Source organism: Cervus elaphus, chromosome 22 (genome assembly GCF_910594005.1).
Source record: "Cervus elaphus chromosome 22, mCerEla1.1, whole genome shotgun sequence".
Taxonomy (NCBI): Eukaryota; Metazoa; Chordata; class Mammalia; order Artiodactyla; family Cervidae; genus Cervus; species Cervus elaphus.
This window is the reverse complement of record NC_057836.1, coordinates 49,326,836-49,340,079: the sequence shown is the minus strand read 5'-3', so window position 1 is coordinate 49,340,079 and position 13,244 is coordinate 49,326,836. Positions and strand designations below refer to the sequence as shown.

The following is a 13,244-nucleotide window of genomic DNA, read 5'->3' as shown; positions in this document are numbered from 1 at the left end:
CACTTTTCCAGGGAGACGATACTGTGAATGGCATTGGCAGGCGGGTTCTTTATAACTAGTGCCACCTCAGAAGCCCGTTTATCCACTGTCCACATTCATCAGTTCTCCAAGTACAAACAAGGACCATCCTGTGCACCACAGCATCCCCCGCACATGGTGGGTGATAAGAGATCAATAAATATTTGCTGAAGGAATGTGTGACTGAAACAATCTATCCAGAGAACATTTACTGAACACCTGCTGTGTACCCAGAAGTCTGCTGGACTTTAAAAATGCAGAAGTGAATCAGACACCACCCCAGCCTCAAGGAATTAGGTTGCCTAGAAGGGATTGCATCAACTATTTCCTGGAACACTTCTAAAAATTGTCAGGCATTACTCAGCGTTCCCCTTCCCGGAAGAAGGGGGAGTGGGTGAGATGGATGACCTGGGACCAGTCGGTCAGCACAGGCGTCTTCACTTGTCCACGCGTCCCTCGGGTTGTTTGGCTGTCTGCGTCATCCACGCACTTGGAATATGAAATGATTGAACTGATTTTTCTCTCAACCACGTGTTGCAATGAGCCAAAGGACCACTGCCCTTTCAAGTGGGCACCTTGGGAGGCCGTGTCCTCATTCCTCTTCAGTTACGACAGCGCTGAACCACTTCTTTGGCAAGTGCCCTCAGAGAAAGTTAGAAGCCACTTGAGGACATTTGTTTCATTGCTTTAGCATCATGCCTTATTTCTGACCCCCTAGAAAAAATCATTGGGAGAAAAGGGTATTCCAGTCACTTAAGCCCTCAAACTTGGTTCCAAGTGACTTGGGATTGTTTCCTAAAATTCAATTCACCATCAAAGGAGAAATATTTTCTGTTGATGAGTTTATTGAACAGTGTGTGCCTCATGCTCTGATGGCAGCTGGGCTCAAAGAGAAGTCCCCAAATTGTCATGTGCCCCAGCAGTTTTGTTGAAAAAGAGGTTTAACCTTCCAGTGTGTCCACGACAAAGGAGGCTGATTCTTTTGGATGCTTACATTCTTGTTTTATTTCAATAGTGAAAACTTTTATATTTAGACTTAGCCAACTGGACTCAGTTTAGATGATCCCAATTTTGTTGGCAATATCCAAAGCATCGTAGTCAGGAGCTGGTCGAATATATGCCTTTTCCTCTCCATCAGGTCTGATCAGGGTGTGACCTCAGTCACATAAATGTCATAGAGCTTCTTCACAGGCTGTTTTTAATTTTATTTTTTTAACTTTTTATTTTGTACTGAAAAGTGAAAGTGTTAGTTACTCAGTGGTATCTGACTCTCTGCATCCCCATGGACTATAGCCCTTCAGGGTCCTCTGTCCATGGAATTCTCCAGGCAAGAATACTGGAGTGGGTTGCCATTCCCTTCTCCAGGGGATCTTCCCGACCCAGGGGTTGAACCTGGGTGTCCCGCATTGCAGGCAGATTCTTTACCTTCTGACCCACGAGGGAAGCCCCATCTGGGAATGAATAGCAAATTAACAAACAGTGTTGTGATAGTTTCTGGTGAAAGTGAAGGGACTCAGGCATACATATACTTATATCCATTCTCCTCCCAAAGAAAGGCACTGCCAACAAATGTTCAAACTACCACACAATTGCACCCATTTCATGCGCTAGCAAAATAATGCTCAAAATTCTCCAAGTGAGGCTTCAACAGTACATGAACCGAGAATATCCAGATGTTCAACTTGGATTTAGAAAAGGCAGAGGAACCAGAGATCAAATTGCCAACATCTGTTGGATCATAGAAAAAGCAAGAGAGTTTCAGAAAAACATATATTTCTGCTTTATTGACTACACCAAAGCTTTGACTGTGTGGATCACAACAAACTGTGGAAAATTCTGAAAGAGATGGGAATACCAGACCACCTTACCTACCTGCCTCCTGAGAAATCTGTATGCAAGTCAAAAATGAACAGTTAGAACCAGACATGGAACAACAGACTGGTTCCAACTTGGGAAAAGTATATCAAGGCTGTATATTGTCACCTTGCTTATTTAACTTATATGCAGAGTACATCATGCAAAATGCCAGGCTGGATGAAGCACAGGCTGGAATCAAGATTTCAGGGAGAAATATCAATAACCTCAGATATGCAGATGACACCATCCTTATGGCAATAAGCAAAGAGGAACTAAATAGCCTCTTGATGAAAGTGAAAGAGGAGAGTGAAAAAGCTGGCTAAAAATTCAACATTCAAAAGACAAAGATCATGGCATCTGGTCCCATCACTTCATGGCAAATAGATAGGAAACAATGGAAACAGTGAGAGACTTTATTTTCTTGGGCTCCAAAATCACTGCAGATGGTGACTGCAGCCATGAAATTAAAAGACGCTTGCTCCTTGGAAGAAAAGTTATGACCAACCCAGACAGCATATTAAAATCAGAGACATTATTTTGCCAACAAAGGTGCATATAGTCAAAGCTATGGTTTTTCCAGTAGTCATATATGGATGTAAGAGTTGGAGCATAAAGAAAGCTGAGTGCTGAAGAATTGATGCTCTTGAGCTGTGGTATTGGAGAAGACTCTTGAGAGTCCCTTGTACTCCTCCCTTGGAGGAGATCCAACCAGTTCATCCTAAAGGAAATCAGTCCTGAATATTCATTGGAAGGACTGAAGCTCCAACACTGTGGCCACCTGATGTGAAGAACTGACTCACTGGAAAAGACCCTGATGCTGGGCAAGATTGAAGGCAGGAGGAGAAGGGGATGAGATGGTTGGATGGCATCACCGACTCAATGGACATGAGTTTGAGCAAGGTCCAGGAATTGGTGATGGGCAGGGAAGCCTGGCATCCTGCAGTCCATGGGGTCACAGAGTAGAACATGATTTAGGCCTGAAATGAACTGAACTGATTCTCCTCCAAACTCCCCTCCCATCCAGGCTGCCACATAACATTGAGTAAAGTTTCCTGTGCTACATAGTAGGTCCTTGTTTGTCCATTTTAAATATAGCAGTGTGTACATGTCCATCCCCGACTCCCTAACTATTCCTATCCCTCATCCTTCCTGCTGGCAACCATAAACTTGTTCTCAAAGTCTTCACAGCCTGTTTAATTTTTTGCTTGTTGGTCTTGACATTCACAGTGAACACCAATGTGCTCTTGTCTTCTGTTTTCTTCATGGTTGACTTAGTGAGGGGGAACTTGATGATTGGATGTCTATGTTTTGGTATTTGGGTTAAAGAGAAAAAAAAACTGTCTAGTTTACTCTTATGTCCCCAGTATCTAGCACAAATTCTGGACATGTGAGTGTTCAAAAATGTTTTATGGAGAGGGAGAGTGGATGATAATGAAATCCAACACCTACTAAGTGCTCACCACATGCCAAGCCCCATGCTGGTTTTTGTCACACATTACATCTGATCAACAATCAGAGGTAACAGTCTGGCAGTTACAGTTGATACCTCCAGAAAGCAGCTGAGGGCTGAGGTGAAATAACTTGCCCAAGGTCACCAAGCCAGCAAGTGCCAAAGCCGGAATTTGAACCCAGGTGGAAATTCCCTGGGCTTCCTTGGTGGCTCAGACAGTAAAGAATCTGCCCAGAGAGTGGTACCCTGAACCCCTAACCTATAGTCATTAAGAAGGTGATGGCTATGGAATCATATGATATAACCTCAGTGCAGCAGGGAAGGTGAACCTAAAGGAAACAAGCAGTTTAGCCCCCTGCCGTGGTCATAAAACCTCCCTCAGTGAGCAGGTCAGAGCCTCTCGAGCTTCCCAGCCTGTCGCGGGGTGTTTGTTTTCCCTGGCTGTCTCACTCTGCTGCTCTCATTAGCCAAGAAGCTCCAAGATTTTGACACCTATTAGAGACGGCTACCCAGTGGGTAGCTTGGGTAAAGGGCGGGGGGCACCTGCAAGATTCTGGATCATTGCTTGGAGTTGGGGGGAACCTGATTCACCCAGAATGCGGTCAGGTCAGTGACCCCGCAGAGGAAAGGGATTAGGAGTTTGTGTTGGAAAAGTGACCTGAGGTAGTACCCAAAGTGGCCAGGAGTCTGATCCTGCCAACTCCATGCCCGACCTTAGGCAGGTGGCTTTGTCTTCCTGAGTCTCAGTGTTTCCATCTGTAGTAGAAGGGTTATTTCTCAGGCCTGCCCAGCTCTGAAGAAAGACTGGAAAGAACAGGTCCTTCTTGCTTGGGTTCTCTCATCAAGCTTTTATTTCCCCAGGCTGGAGGAGAACTACGAGATTGCAGAAGGAGTGTGCATCCCCCGCAGCGCCCTCTACATGCATTACCTGGATTTCTGTGAGAAGAATGATACCCAGCCTGTTAATGCTGCCAGCTTTGGGAAGGTGAGTCCAACCTCACCCACTTTATTCCTTGTCTCCCCCTTCTCAGTAACAGATACGTAGTTCTTAACCATGTTTTAAATAATTCAATTTTTTTTAGGTTACCAAAGTAAATACTTTGGTTACTTTGACATTAAAATGTCAAACAATTGTTAACAAAGTAGTACCAAACCAAATGCCAAAGCAGAGTAATACCAAAGATTAAAATTTTCAAACAATTCAGACATGTTGTAAAATAAAAGTGAATGTCTACCTTGAGTTTCCTCAGTACTTAATTTGCAAACAGTAACTTCTTTTCTCTGAGAGGTAGTTCTTGAACTGGAAAGTATGTCATGTGGATGTCAGTGGGACAGGCTTGGGTTAGCAACTCGAGAGACTTGGAGAAACTGTGAAGGGGCCTTGCATCATCAGCGTGGAAGTCTGGGAGTCCTCAGCTGGAGGTAGTACGATTTATACCATCACTGCAGCCCTGACTGTTCTCTATCCACTTATGATGAAAATACATTCCACACGTTTTCTGTAGTTATCTCTACAGAAAATCATTACCACTGAACGTTCATATTCAGCAGGCCAAGGCAGGCAGCTGGAACTTTCTTTAAGATTCACTTCATTGTACAGCAGAAACTAACACAACACTAAAAAACAATTGTAAAAAAAAAAAAAATTGTATTCCAATGGGAAAAAGAAGACTCATCGTGTTTATCTGATAGATTAAAACCTAGGTATTTTACATCCTGAAAGCACTCAATTTGAGTCAATACATCTAAACTCTTTCTCCTTTTATTAGCTTCTTTTTTACTATGTATAATTTTTTTTCTGCATCTGCCAACAAAAAACAGGCAGTCTTGTCCTGCACCATTATTCCTTACCAGTGTTCTGAGTGTGAGTGTAGTGGACTGAAACAAGAAGATGTTTAAGTTTCAGAAATTTCCTTTTCAGATCCCCAACAGATATATCATGAGCAAGAGAAAAAAAACCAAAAACAGAGCAATGTTAGGCCTGAAGCTACCACCCCGGAGAATCTGAAACCAAGTGCCTGAGAACTGGCTTCACTCAAAAAATGTGAAGATGCTCAGTGGTGATTTAGGGAGGGAAAAATGTTTGTGTGATGGATTAATGCTGGTTCTCCAAAGTGAAAAGAACTTTTTTTTTTAAAAAAAGTCAGTGAAAAAACAACTTTTGCCCATTCATTTATTCATTGGGCAGTATTGACTGAGACACGCTGTGTGGCAAGCATTATGGCAGGCAGTGGACTTAAAGGGAACCTGATCTGGGTCCCCCTGTGGAGAGGTTCCCAGTCCAAGGAGGGAGACTGTGAGCCCTTGGCAGTGGGAGAAGGAAGAATCCAGACGGAGAGCATTCCTATTCTGTGGTCCTGCAACATTCTCTCGGATTCACATGTGCCCTGGCAGAGACTGCGATGGGGAGTCCAGATAAAGCCTCTCAGATAGGAAGACAGGTTGGATGAACCAAACAACCAAGAATCCCAGCTCTCCTGGACTTATCACATAACCTTTCTGAGCCTCAGTCCTGTCAGCTCTGAAATGGGAATTAACCCCTGAATTCTTCCCAGGGATGTTGCAAGATACACAGGAGAGAATGGCAGTGGCTGATATAACCTACTGTGGTCTCAGTCATCTGGTTGCTCAGATATTTAGTAACACCTACCATGTGCATTACAACTGTCGTTCTTATGAATTCTCCATGAGATACTTGTGGACAGATACAAGCAGCCACTGGTTAGCTTAGGTTCTGAAACAAAAACAAACCAAAAAAATTCACCATTTCTAGAAACTCCAATTTCCCTGTATAAGGACCTTCTATCCCTTTTTCTCTCAAATACTTTTGTAACTCTGTTGTCAGCTCAGGGTCTCCTTGACCTTGTGATCTAGGTAAAATCGATTTATCTCTGACCTCTTCCTTCTAGCACCTCCTAGACCACCTCCACCTAGCATTCCAAGTCTTAAATCTGCCCCCAGGATTTCAACAAGTTCTAGGGTGTTTGCATCCTTCAGTTCAGTTTAGTTCAGTCACTCAGTTATGTCTGACTCTTCGCGACCCCATGGACCCCAGCATGCCAGGCCTCCCTGTCCATCACCAACTCCCGGAGTTTACACAAACTCACCTCCATTCAGTCAGTAATGCCATCCAACCATCTCATCCTCTGTTGTCCCCTTCTCCTCGTGCCTTCAGTTTCTCCCAGCAGCAGGGTCTTTTCAAATGAGTCAGTTCTTCCCATCAGGTAGTCAAAGTATTGGAGTTTCAGCTTCAGCATCAGTCCTTCCAATGAATATTCAGGACTGATTTCCTTTAGGATGGAATGGTTGGATCTCCTTGCAGTCCAAGGGACTCTCAAGAGTCTTCTCCAACACCACAGTTCAAAAGCATCAATTATTCAGTGCTCAGCTTTCTTTATAGTCCAGCTCTCTCATCCATACATGACCACTGGAAAAACCATAACTTTGGCTATATGTACCTTTGAGGGCAAAGTAATGTCTCTGCTTTTTAATCTGCTCTCTAGGTTGGTCATAACTTCCTTCCAAGGAAGGAAGTTTTTAATTTTAATTTTAAACTTTTAATTTTAATTTTAAACTTTTAATTTCATTGCTGCAATCACCATCTGCAGTGATTTTGGAGTCCCAAAAAATAAAGTCAGCCACTGTTTCCACTGTTTCCCCATCTATTTGCCATGAAGTGATGGGACCAGATGCCATGATCTTAGTTTTCTGAATGTTGAGCTTTAAGCCAACTTTTTCACTCTCTTCTTTCACTTTCATTTAGAGGCCCTTTAGTTCTTCATTTCTGCCATAAGAGTTGTGTCATCTGCATGTCTGAGGTTATTGATATTTCTCCTGGAAATCTTGATTCCAGCTTGTGCTTCTTCCAGCCTAGCATTTCTCATGATGTACTCTGCATGTAAGTTAAATAAGCAGGGTGACAATATACAGCCTTAACGTACTCCTTTTCCTATTTGGAACCAGTCTGTTGTTCCATGGCCAGTTCTAACTGTTGCTTCCTGACCTGCATACAGGTTTCTCAAGAGGCAGGTCAGGTGGTCTGGTATTCCCATCTCTTGAAGAACTTTCCACAGTTTATTGTGATCCACACAGTCAAAGGCTTTGGCATAGTCAATAAAGCAGAAGTAGATGTTTTTCTGGAACTCTATTGCTCTTTCTATGATCCATTGGATGTTAGCAACTTGATCGCTGGTTCCTCTGCCTTTTCTAAAACCAGCTTGAACATCTGGAAGTTCACAGTTCACGTATTGCAGAAGCCTGGCTTGGAGAATTTTGAGCATTACTTTACTAGCGTGTGAGATGAGTGCAGTCGTGCGGTAGTTTGAGCATTCTTTAGGGTCACCTTGACTTGGGACTCCTCCCTCTATATATACCACCTCTCTCTACACCTGTGCTCTTCAGTACAGTAGCCACTGGCCACATAGAGTTGTTTATCTTAAAATTAAAATTCAGTTCCTCAGACACACAGTAGTCACATGTAACTGGAGGCTACCATATTGGACAGTGCCAATAGAACATTCCCATCTGCACAGCAAGTTCTGTTGGACAGCCCTATTCTGTACCATCATGAGCTAGGGATGGCACTCAGGGTCTTCTTTGCTTTGCACAAAGCAGTCCACAGAAAGCATCTGTGATCCTAACAGACTGAAGTTTGCAGTGGTGGTTTACACCCCAAACATTGTCCCATGGAACAGATGTCCCCATCTCAGAATGCTCCCTGCTCCTCCTTCTGCCAGTTCCCCAAAGCTGATCCCAGCCCTCTCTGCTGCTGCATCCTTCCTCCTAGGACTCCTCCTTCTGTTCCCTTCACTCTCTCCTTCTTTCTTGGGATGACCTCCACCAAATTTCCTTTGCTCTCCAATCCTTAGTTCCTGCTGACATCTATACCCACAGGTCTCATTTATTCCAAATGGCTTTTCAAAGTATTTTTCCAGTAGTGAGTTTCCTCTCTAAGAATTATGGTGCCAGCTGCTTTCAGAATAGTCATTTTAAAAAGCATCCAAATGCCATCTTCTCTTCAGTCCCAAAGCAGGGAAATACTCTAATAGAATTAAAAGCATAAATGAAAAACTCTCTCTACAGCTGCCTTGCCATCGATTTCAAGTGCAGTGGGAAGGAGGGCTGTCCTTCCAGCCACAGAGAAGAAGGTGCCTGCTGAGGGTTTTTGCATTAAGTTTCTTGAATTGAAATCCCAGACACATTTGCCCTTCCTGAAGGCTCCGAGCAAGCTGCAGCTGCCATCTCCTAGAGAGAAAGGGACTAGTTGTTCTGAAAATCCTTGGAGGGGAATCGTGGACAGTCTTCCTTTGAGCAGTTCTGTCCGAATGTATGATTCATCTCTGAACTTTTAGCTCAGAACAAGCAAAATTCACTATTTCGGCTTAGGTTTTTTTTTTTTTTTTTTTTAATTTTTTTTCAGCTTAGGTTTTAGAGAAAAATTAAACTGGTGGTCATCTTCCCATCTGATTTGTAAGTGAGCTGAAATGAAACAGGCATTGGTAGTGAAGCTCTCCCAAAGTCATCTGGCTGAGATCCTGTTCTTGATAAAGTGGACGGCAGCAATTGCTCTGCTGCAAGTGAGATCTGAAATCGAAATTCTCTCTCCAACACTGTGGCCAAGCTCCAAAAGCACTGACTTCCAGTAATGTTGTATTGACTTTGGGTCCCAGAACTAATTTAGGAATTGCAGAGAATGCTTAGGCTGCTAGCTGAACTGGTCTTGTGCTTGCTTTTGCTGTTAACTAGGGTCATGAAAGGTCACCCAACTTGGAGACACTTAACTTTTCTGAGCTCCTGTTTCCTTACCTTTCCTTGGAAGCATCCCTCACCAAAATACTGTGTGGATAAAATGAGGCTGTCCTATGAGAACACTTTTTAAAACTTAAATTCTCTACCAAGGGGAAGACATCACTATCTAGAATTGGCTCCACTCTACTCTGTCTCCTCTGTTTTATTGTGCTCTATTTTTGACTTGTCACTGTCTGAACTATTTTATATATGTATGATGTTACTAGTATATATAGCTATCTATACTGTACTATAGTTATCTATGTATAGTTATCTATACTGTATTATACTGTGTGTACACTCAGCCATGCACATCTCCTTGTGACTCCATGGACTGTAGCCCACCAGGTTCCTCTGACCATGGAATTCTCTAGGCAGGAATATTGGAGCTGAGTGCCGTTTCCTACTCCATGGGATCTTCACGACCCAGGGATCAAACCCACATCTCTTGCATTTCCTGAATTGGCAGGCAGATTCTTTATCAGTAGTGCCACCTCTATTGGATACAATATATATATTGTATGCAATATATAATTACATAGAGCTAATGTATATGTATATATCTATCTATATATAAGTTGCTTGTGTTTTGTCTATCTCTTTCTTTAGAATGGAAGCTCCATGAGGACTTTTTTGTTCGCCATGCATGCCTAACCTCCTAGAATAGTGCCTGGCACATAGTAGGTCTTCAGATATTTGAAGACTGAATGATTCATATTATTGCTATTCACCAAGAACACTATGAATCATTTGACATATGGGAGTTTGTTTAACCCCTATGGTCACCATATGAAATTGGCATTGTACCCACTTTCCATTAGCCCACTTGCCAAGTAAGGATAAACTCGTTGAAGTACCAGTGGAAACGGTTGTATTTTCACTGACTTTGAAGAGTTGCCTTCAGAGTTCTCTGTCCATCTTTCCTATTCTGCCCTCTGACAATCTCGCAGGGAAATCCTGCATCCGACCATGGCATCAGGCCATGATAAGCCATCATATCAGCCCTGGATGGATTATTAAAACTCATTCTCAGCTATGAAAAAGCCCATGCATACGTGCTAAGTCGCTTCAGTTTTGTCTGACTCTTGGCGACCCTATGGACAGTAGCCTCCAGGCTCCTCTGTCCATGGGATTCTCCAGGCAAGAATACTGGAGTGGGTTGCAGTGCCCTCCTCCAGGGGATCTTCCCAACCCAGGGATCGAACCCAAGTCTCTTCTCCTGCATTGGTAGGTGGGTTCTTTACCATTAGCGCCCACCTGGGTTCTCTCCAATTTAAAACTTCCATCTGACTTCCATGGAAGTAAGAGTCTCCCCCTCTCTATGCCTCAGAGTTTGCTCTGTGCAAGGGGAGGGGGAGTTTTTTTCTTTCCTATTCTGACTCCTCCAGGGTTGGAGGAGGTGTCAGTGGGGCAGGGTGGCTAGAGGAAAGCAGTGGGAGTCACTTCACCCAGTCAGTGCTCTCCTAAGGCTCCTCCCAGCTACCAGGGTGCTCTGCTTGGATCGCCATCCGTGTGCTGTGGGCAGGCGTCCGGCAGTGTGTTTGCGGGCACCTCCTGTGGGTCCCCCTCCACTGGCTGCAGGGTGGTGCTCTCCAGCTGCCCTCCACTGCCCATCACTCCTGCTCCTCCCCTAAGGACTGACCCTGTGGCTCTGGCCTCGTGCTGGAGGGTTTTGCGCACCTCGTGTTGCACTCTTATTCTCAGAGACACCCGGATGAGTTCCCACAAGTGTAATGAGTGTGGAACAGGCCAAACGTGCAAACAGAAAATGGCTTTGCTTTGCTTCTCATCAATGTTCTAGTCAAACTGCCTTCCTGGACCCCTGATGGTTTTGTAGCAAGTTGAATAGCTTTTTGGTTATCAACTGAAAAAACAAGCCTCTTTTCAATAATGTAGATGCTCTTGTAGACACAAAAGTCCAGTCCCGTGCTCCAGTTAAAACTGCAGTCTCTCGTTTACTTCAGGACTCCTTCCCCCCACCCCACCCCATGAGTGGCCAGTTGATGGGGGCTGGAAACCTGAAGTGGGGGCGGGGAGGGGAATGGTCTGACCTTCTGCTCGTCCCTGACCTTTCCTTCCTGCTGCCAGTGCCTCCAGGCTTGCCAGGGTGAGAAAAAACACTTCCCAAGGGATAGCCCTAGTGCTCCAGCAGAGGCAGGGAAATAAATATTTAGAGAACAACAGAACTGTCAATTGAAACAAACGCAAGGTAATAGGGCTCAGAATTGGCCTATACCTGACATCATACTCAGTCAAATTACCCAATCTTATTAAAGACAATTCTTTTTAACAGATATTAGAAGTATCTGGCTGGGGATATGTTAGTCGGGGAGTTGTGTCTGACTCTTTACAATCATGTCCGACTGTAGCCCGCCAGGCTCTTCTGTCCAAATAGAATTCTCCAGGCAAGAATACTGGAGTGAGTTGTCATTCTCTTCTCCAGGGGATCTTCCCAACCCAGGGATCAAACCTGGGTCTCCTGCATAGCAGGCAGATTCATTATCACTGAGCCACCAGGGAAGCCCTAGAAGTGTCTAGCAATGTATAATTATAAATACAGCATTCATGGATGTTTAATGAAATTAATAAAATAGCAAACAGTTACATCAGTTCAGTTCAGTCACTCATTCGTGTCTGACTCTTTGTGACCCCATGGACTGCAGCATGCCAGACCTCCCTGTCCATCACCAACTCCCGGAGTTTACTCAGACTCAATTCCATTGAGTCAGTGATGCCATCCAACCATCTCATCCTCTGTTGTCCCCTTCTCCTCCCTCCTTCAATCTTTCCCAGCATCAGGGTTTTTTCAAATGAGTCAGTTCTTCATATCGGGTGGTCAAAGTATTGGAGTTTCAGCTTCAGCATCAGTCCTTCCAATGAATATTCAGGACTGATTTCCTTTAGGATGGACTGGATGGATCTCCTTGCAGTCCAAGGGACTCTCAAGAATCTTCTCCAACACCACAGTTCAAAAGCATCAATTCTTTGGCACTCAACCTTCTTTATAGTCCAGCTCTCTCATCCATACATGACTACTGGAAAAACCATAGCTTTGACTATATGGACCTTTGTGGGCAAAGAAATGTCTCTGCTCTTTAATGTGCTGTCTAGGTTGGTCATAACTTTTCTTCCAAGGAGCAAGTGTCTTTTAGTTGCATGGGTGCATCAGTGATTTTAGAGCGGCCCCCCCCAAATAAAGTCAGTCACTGTTTCCCCATCTATTTCCCATGAAGTGATGGGACCAGATGCCATGATCTTAGTTTTCTGAATGTTGAGTTTTAAGCCAAATTTTTCACTCTCCTCTTTCACTTTCATCAAGATGCTCTTTAGTTCTTCTTCACTTTCTGCCATAAGGGTAGTATCATCTGCATATCTGAGATTATTGATATTTCTCCCAGCAATCCTGATTCCAGCTTGTGCTTCTTCCAGCCCAGCATTTCTCATGATGTACTCTGCATATAAGTTAAATAAACAGGGTGAAATTATGCAGCCTTGATGTACTCCTTTCCTGATTGGGAAACAGTCTGTTGTTCTATGTTAGTTCTAACTGTTGCTTCTTGACCTGCATACAGATTTCTCAGGAGGCAGGTCAGGTGGTCTGGTATTCCTATCTCTTGAAGAATTTTCCACAGTTTATTGTGATCCACACAGTCAAAGGCTTTGGCATAGTCAATAAAACAGAAGTAGATGTTTTACTGGAACTTTCTTGCTTTTTCTATGATCCAACGGATGTTGGCAATTTGATCTCTGGTTCCTCTGCCTTTTCTAAATCTAGCTTGAACATCTGGAAGTTCAGAGTTCACATACTGTTGAAGCCTGGCTTGGAGAATTTTGAGCATTACTTTACTAGTGTGTGAGATGAGTGCAATTGTGCGGTAGTTTGAATATTCTTTGGGATTGCCTTTCTTTGGGATTGGAATGAAAACTGACCTTTTCCAGTCCTGTGGCCACTGCTGAGTTTTCCAAATTTGCTGGCATATTGAGTGTAGCACATTTTAACAGCATCATCTTTTAGGATTTGAAATAGCCCAACTGGAATTGCATCACCTTCACTAGTTTTATTCATAGTGATGCTTTCTAAGGCCCACTTGACTTCACATTCCACGATGTCTGGCTCCAGATGAGTGATCAC

General features: G+C 43.8%; 1 protein-coding gene across 2 annotated transcripts in view; it reads left to right on the top strand.

Annotated features, from left to right (window-relative positions):
• Positions 1–13,244, top strand: part of RFX4 (regulatory factor X4) — a 174,583-nt gene that overhangs the window by 65,142 nt on the left and 96,197 nt on the right. For both annotated transcript variants that reach the window (XM_043882365.1, XM_043882364.1), the window contains exon 4: positions 4,187–4,310. In XM_043882365.1, coding sequence (XP_043738300.1) covers positions 4,187–4,310 — 124 coding nt within the window. The remainder of the gene's footprint in view (positions 1–4,186; positions 4,311–13,244) is intronic.